This window comes from Pungitius pungitius, chromosome 12 (genome assembly GCF_949316345.1).
Source record: "Pungitius pungitius chromosome 12, fPunPun2.1, whole genome shotgun sequence".
In the NCBI taxonomy this organism is placed as follows: domain Eukaryota; kingdom Metazoa; phylum Chordata; class Actinopteri; order Perciformes; family Gasterosteidae; genus Pungitius; species Pungitius pungitius.
The window spans coordinates 3,336,604-3,343,418 of record NC_084911.1 but is presented as its reverse complement, the minus strand read 5'-3'; the positions used below and the strand labels follow the sequence as shown (position 1 = coordinate 3,343,418).

The window sequence follows — 6,815 nt, the reverse complement described above, 5'->3', positions numbered from 1 at the left end:
GCAAACCGCGGTGCTTGAGGCGGGGGCGAGTGTGTAGAGAGAGAGAGGACAGGTGAGCTCTGAGCCGGTGTTTCATTAACATATTTTTACAGCCACGGTTTCCAGGTTGTGTAAGACGGAGACGGCCTTCCAGTCGGTCCAGTTCCTGCTCCTCTCGGCAGAGAGCAGGTTGCGTTGCAGGTCTTTCGCCCGAGTGGAGATTTGAGCGGAGTCGGGAGCCCGCTTGGCTGCGGTTTGGGGGGGGGGCGAAGGATGAGCTGGTTCCTGTTCTTGAGCCTCCCGGTTCTGGGTGGATACGCTCTCGGCTCGGTGTACCTGCTGAGGAACCCCCACATTCTCCACAAGAAGAAACGCACCGCTTTTTACTGCACGCACATCTCTCACAGAGGAGGTAACGACTTCTTTCACTCACTCGTTGGTAAATCTGATCTTTATCTTGAGGCTTTTTTTTTTCATTTGTGTCATTAACCTGCAACTCAAAGCTCCAAAGAAGTCATCTACACTACCCTTTGCTTGCTGAAACTGATGAAATGTGTCTAACATCCCGATGACTTTTACGACACTGATGAACTCTGAGACCTGCGTGGACGCACACTAACAGTTGTCACTAACAGCTGTCTCTGTGAGCAGGAAGTGGAGAGAAGATAGAAAGCACGATGGAGGCGTTCACAAAGTGAGTCCCAAGCTCAACTCGCGTCTCTAATTGAGCAGGTTTAGGGTCCTCAATCATTCACACGGGGGCCCACCGACGCCCCGAGCAACTCTGCTTACTCAGACGTAATGTGTAACTAGTCACTAACGCTCCTTTTTAATGGTTTAAAGGTAGAGCCGAACTGGGCGGTTAGTGGGACGACCTGTCTGTCAAACAGAGAGAGGTTTTATGACATTTGTCTTTGACGTTCATCCCAATAAAGTCAAATAAATTGGGTGAGAGACACAGCAATAACAGCACAACAGCTATAACAATTTACTCTTATTCTATTTTTTTCTTACTAATAAGGCGGCGACTGAGCGATAATCCAGGCTTATGAAATGAATTAGTGATAAAAGGGTTTAGGGAACATGCATCTAGCATCTTTCCACCTGTCTAGGTTGCTCCCCGTGGGATTTTAGGTTTACTAACTGATTATTTGAGGACCTATACTAGATATAGAAATACGCTTTGACTACTGAAACAATAATCAGCGTATTTAGGACGATCAAGATGCTGGATGTGGGCAGCATTGAATGATTTTCTGTAGAAAATGAGTAACCTATTTGCTTCATTAAACATGAAGCTCTTGTGTTTACTGAATCGTTTGTGGACTCTCGGATGCATCTTGGTCTCCCGGACCCTGTTTTACGAGATGCCCTTTGGCTCACAGCTCACAAAGCTGGAAGAGCAGAAGTGAACAAAACCCTCCTGTCGCGGCTCAAGTAACAAAATGCTTGCATTCCTCCGTCTGCACGTCAACCAGCGCCGTGCAGCAGGGCACGCAGATGCTGGAGATGGACTGTCACTTAACCCGCGATGGACATGTGGTGGTGTCACATGACGAGAATCTGCTGAGGCAGACCGGCCGCGACGCCGACATCTCCTCCCTCGACTTCCAGGTGAGAGGCCGGATCCTACAGGGCGCGGCGTTAGCACAAAGGTCACGAGGTCGAGCCGAGGCGAAGGGAGGGGATTATATACGTTGCAGTGTGCAAAGCCAAATGTTCACTTTAAGCTCACCCACGATGCCTCGCAGCACGCCTCATTTATATATTAGCAAGTGACTGCACGTGGATAAAACCCAGAACTGCGTCTTTTAATGTCAATTTGTGTAAATGCTTTTTCAACAATGCTGCTGTGAGCCACAGGCCCCTGAATAGATGTCACAGATTAAAATGCACAAAAGCTGTCGCACACCACCGCCAACTCAAGTCAAAACCGGTACTAGCGAGTGCAAAAAGCTGTGTGTCCTGAACAGCAAATGTGTGCACTTTCTACATGTGTGAAGATGGTAAATGCAGAGTAAAATATCTGCTTATTTGTAGACGGGGCCTTATGTTAAAATGTATGTCTTTCTGATAGAAAGAATAAATTGGCACTTACTGAATTACCTTCAGATGAATCTTTGGCTTTGCATCCAACTGTACTACATTACACCAAGAACATCTCAAGGTGTTTATAAATGTCTGATTTTATACTAAACCTTTAGGATTTGCCTCTGTACAAAGAGAAACTGGAGGTGACTTTCTATGAAGGTGAGTTCCTCCTCACATTCCGTTTGATCCTTTAACGTAAATACATGTAGTGAAGAAGTGTTCACGTTAGCTGCCACGCATCCCGGGTCTCCAGGTCGCCACAGCAGCGGCGCAGACAGGAAGTTTGCTCTGCTGGAGGACGTGTTCCGGAAGTTCCCCGAGATGCCGGTCAGCGTTGAGATCAAAGAGAACAACCACCAGCTGATAGAAAAGGTGCGGTGAACCTAATTAAAAACAAGTTCAGCACTTGTAAAATTTGGTGAGATTTAAATGAGCCAACGATTGTCTTTGCCAGAACCAAAACTTCTACATGATACACTTTGGACTAAAAGGGGTCTCGTCTAAAGTCAACACATCCTCGTTCATGAGGATTTTCTTTTATATGAAAAACGTCAGGTGACACACCTCTATGTCCCATAGTCCCTTCACCACGTCGACTGTCTCTCGTCTGCCTGCAGGTTTCTGACTTGGTTCGGAGCTACAACAGAGAGGAGATCACCGTGTGGGCCTCAGTGAAATCCGGGATTTTGAAAGACTGCCGCAGAACGGTAGGTTGACCACCTGAGGGAGACAAAGATATGTCGATAAAATGTCATGGGAAAAAAAAGGACAAAAATATTAGGTTAAAAAAAAATACATAAAAAACACAAAAAACCCATCAGAATATAAGTATATTAAGTCGAAAAATGTTTTGAAAAAATAAAGGTCGAAAAATGTTTTTAAAAATAAGTCAAAATATTTTTAGTCTAAAAATGTCTTTGATAATAAAATAAAAAATTTGATTAAAAATATAGGTTAAAATATAGGTTGAAAAATACCATCAAACAGTCAAAATATAAAAGAAATATTAGGTAAAAAAAATACTTAAATATGTAAGATGGAAAAAAAGTGAGTAATTATGTCAAATTCTTTCGGTGAAAAGAAGTTAAATTATATTAGGTTGGACATTTTCACTGAAAATATTGTCCAAAAATATGAATTTGAATAATGTCATGAAAAAATAAGAAAAACAAAACAAAAAAAGTCTTCCTTTTTTTTAATGAGAGGAACGTCTTCGTCTGTCTCTCCCTTACTTGCAGAACGACATGATGCCGTACAGCTTCTCCGAGAGCAAAGGCGTGCTGGTGCTGCTTCTCTTCTACACCGGGCTGCTTCCCTTTGTGCCGCTGGGAGAGAGTTTACTGCAGTTCTACCTGCCGCGCATCATCAACAGGTGTGTCTGCACGTGGAGTCCGTGTGTGTGTGTGTGTGTGTGGACGTGAGCGTTGCTCCGCTTCACTTTGTCCCTTTGTGTTCTGAAGGACGTACATTCCTGAGGAGGGCATCCTGAGGAACAAGCGGATCATCTCTTTGATAGAGAAGTGAGTAAAGTTTCCTGTGACTTTGTGCACAAAGGCCTTGTCTACATCACAACAATCACTGTGTTGGAGTACAATAAATGTTTAAGTGGCAGCAAATTCCGTACAACAATTTACTGCTAATTTTTTTTTTTTAAATGTATTTATTGCTGCTGTCATTCCAGAGTCACAATGAGGAAGAGTCTGTTCAAACACCTCTCAGCGCGGGGAATCCAGGTATGTAGAAGTAGATGTGCATCAGGGACGAGTAGAGGGCAAGACCCGTAAAACATTAACACATTTGAGAGTAAAATGCACCACAGGACACTGACAGTGTTGGTATTCAACCCTCGCCGGATACCTTTAACCACTTAGCTTCCAACATCCTACGCCGAAAGATGTAAAGAAATAAGATGTCATGGATTTAGAAGCAAAATTGATCAAAAGAGAAAAATAATAGATTGAAACGTAAACACATATCAACAAAAGAGTAATAGTATAAGAAGCAATACTAACACCAGAACTAAATAGAATATCGACAAGAAGATAAATTCTGCTAAATACTATTACTAAAATAGCAAAAGTAAAATATCGTCAAAGTAATAATGACAGTGTTATTTAAAAGCAATAAAAAGCAATAATGCACTAGACACATTTTATGTTGAAAGAGTTGTTGGATGTGGAGAACAATCTCATACTTCCCCGACGCAAAACAAACAAACAGGCAGAGCAGATTTTTTTTTGATCCCTTTGTTTCTGCCTGTCGCTGCACCCTCAGCTGTAGGACCTGATTTAACCAAAACACCCAATGCCCTGAACGCAGGAGATGTCACTATTTTCAGGACAAATGTGTGAGGGGGGGGGGGGGGGGGGGCTCTCACACAGCCACTCAGTGTGTGTCGGGAGCATCATCTGCGTCCTCATGTGAGTCCCCTCTGCTGGGACGAGGTCACTCCCCCGTCGTTGTGGGTTGTGAGAGTTCAGCGAAGAGTCTGAGCATGAAAACAATTGAAGTCACATGTCGCGTCGAGGGCCTCAACACATTAGAACGCTTATCAGTGATTCCCCAGGTGGCGATGAAGAAAAGTCAAACAAAAACAGAAGGCAGCGGGGAACCACATCCAGAACACGTGGGCTAGTGTGAAGTTTGACAATCATCTGTGATGCAGCATGATAGCGGCGAAGCAGCCTGAGATGCATGTTGCCATGAGAACAGTACGTCTCCACCCCAAAGATTGTTACAATGTTGCTGCAGCAGCGTTGGGTATCAGTTCTGTGTCCACACCGCGTTGTGAAGAAGACGTGCTCCGAGGTGTCACTTTAGGCCGACGTCTGCTTTATTTTGTTGCTCACAGCTGAGACAACAGCTGCCCGTCAAATTTAGGACAACTGGGTTTTTGTTTTATTGATAGTCAAGTACTGCTGCTCAAAACCGCGGGACGGATGACAGAGAACAGCACTCTCTCATCTTGGCTTTCATCCTTGTTGTTTTGTTGACAGCTTAACCCTAATAAAAACATTTTACCTTCATTTTTTTTTTCAACTGTCAGGTGTGCAGGACCTAACAGATCATCATGATTGACCAATGCATCTTGAATTGCAGGTGCATTTGTTTGTGTGCAATAAAGACGACGACATTAAGGCCGCATTCGAAGTCGGGGCCACAGGCGTGATGAGTGACTACCCGACCCTTCTGTCCAGCTACCTCTGCAGGAACCCGAGCCCTCGCGCGCAACAGCAAGGCAGAACCCAGCGGCTTTGTGATCAGTGACGATTGAGTGAAGAAAACACTTTGAAAATACAAGAAGTGTGGGACAAACTTTGTTGTTTGTCTAATAAACACAATGCAGTCGGAACAAAACCATCACTCAACTCAATCTTTCACTGTAGAGACGATGACCTGCGATCGGGTCATTTCTACGCCCTCACGTCGGGATGAATTTCACTCCTTTGTTGGTGCGAATGGGTCATAAAACAAAAAAGTAGTGACAAATCAGACCAGAATTAGACCATCTTAATGTTAGTTTATGTTTTGTAAGTGTGCAAATGTGTTGTGTATAGAATACACTAATGTGAATGTGGGGGAGGAGCAGGAGCATTTGTACTCAAACACACACATGGATAACGTAATAATAATAATGATAGAATAATGGGAATAATCTGTAACCTTAGGTCAGAGCACAGGCCCACTGTGACTAAGTGGCTTAGGACTTTATGAATGAAATGACACAGTAGCTGGCTGGATGTTTTATTTTAGTCAGTCAGTTTGTGAAGAAATTGTGCGACGGTGCAAATAGTTTTGAGGCGGACGTGGTTTTGTTTTCACTGTGTTGGATTTTATTTTAGAAATACATTATTTGGGCCCAATTCACCTGGATTCATGCTTTTCATGTCATTAATTTAGTGTTTAACACAGTCACATCAACAGGATTTGTATGGGCAGTTAGCTTCACCTGTGTCCTTGTTCTGGAAGGTCCACGGTCAAAGTCCGGCCGCGCCGCTGTGAGAATAAACAACCACTCTAGCGGTGAAACAAAGGCTGCATTTTTCTGACCCGCTTGGCCTTGCTTTGCACTGTGACAAGTGAGTGAACGTATTATTAGTGGATCAGGGCTGACGAGGAAGTCTTTGATACATTACATGCAAAGAGCAAAGGTCTAAATAAGTGACCCAGAAGAGATAAAATGTGCATGTGAACACACATTGGGGTCTAAATCTACGGTTTCAGACGCACTGCTTTTCAACAGCAATATTTATACTGTCGTTAGGTGTGCCTTAAATCCACATATTACACTTAATACTCGACCAATGTAACTATTTTGGAAAATAAATCAAACCTTTATTTGTTAATTATTTATTTGATCAACAATTAAATCGATCATGAATTGTCTTGTTTAGGGCTAATTAAAATGCTATAGGGCCAATGGTGCTGTGCTGAGGGGAACTTTGAACTCATTGCAACTGGCCTGCAGATCACATATAAGCTACAGCTTTTACACACAAAACATAATCAAGAGAACAACCAAACCAACCATCCACACGCTGTGTGAGTTTGACCTGTTAGCAGAAGGCTGGAGTACTTGTATCCCAAATCCACCAGCAGGATGCGATAACCCACTAATAGCGTTAACAACAATCACACAGATAGCCATAAAGGGCTCACGTGAAGGCGAATCTGATTGGCTGACCCACATTCTACACGTCACCCGCCGCCTCCCATTGGTCGGCGGGGATTGTTTTGCTCTCTTC

At 43.6% G+C, this 6,815-nt stretch overlaps 1 protein-coding gene across 1 annotated transcript; it reads left to right on the top strand.

Moving 5' to 3' along the window:
- gdpd3a (glycerophosphodiester phosphodiesterase domain containing 3a) lies at positions 1 to 6,656 on the top strand. The gene is made up of 10 exons (XM_037476542.2): positions 1 to 391; positions 631 to 673; positions 1,458 to 1,593; positions 2,184 to 2,229; positions 2,324 to 2,442; positions 2,688 to 2,777; positions 3,309 to 3,442; positions 3,531 to 3,590; positions 3,752 to 3,803; positions 5,170 to 6,656. Exons 1-10 carry the CDS (start codon positions 253 to 255, stop codon positions 5,335 to 5,337), a joined length of 987 nt encoding a protein of 328 aa, XP_037332439.2. The 5' UTR covers positions 1 to 252; the 3' UTR covers positions 5,338 to 6,656.
- Positions 6,657 to 6,815: the final 159 nt, after the last annotated feature.

Excerpts from the sequence above, each read along its gene's own strand:
- gdpd3a (XM_037476542.2), top strand. The coding sequence starts at position 253 with ATGAGCTGGTTCCTGTTCTTGAGCCTCCCGGTTCTGGGTGGATACGCT. Across the intron at positions 674-1,457 it reads ACGATGGAGGCGTTCACAAA|CGCCGTGCAGCAGGGCACGC; the intron begins GTGAGTCCCAAG and ends CACGTCAACCAG. Across the intron at positions 1,594-2,183 it reads TCTCCTCCCTCGACTTCCAG|GATTTGCCTCTGTACAAAGA; the intron begins GTGAGAGGCCGG and ends CTAAACCTTTAG.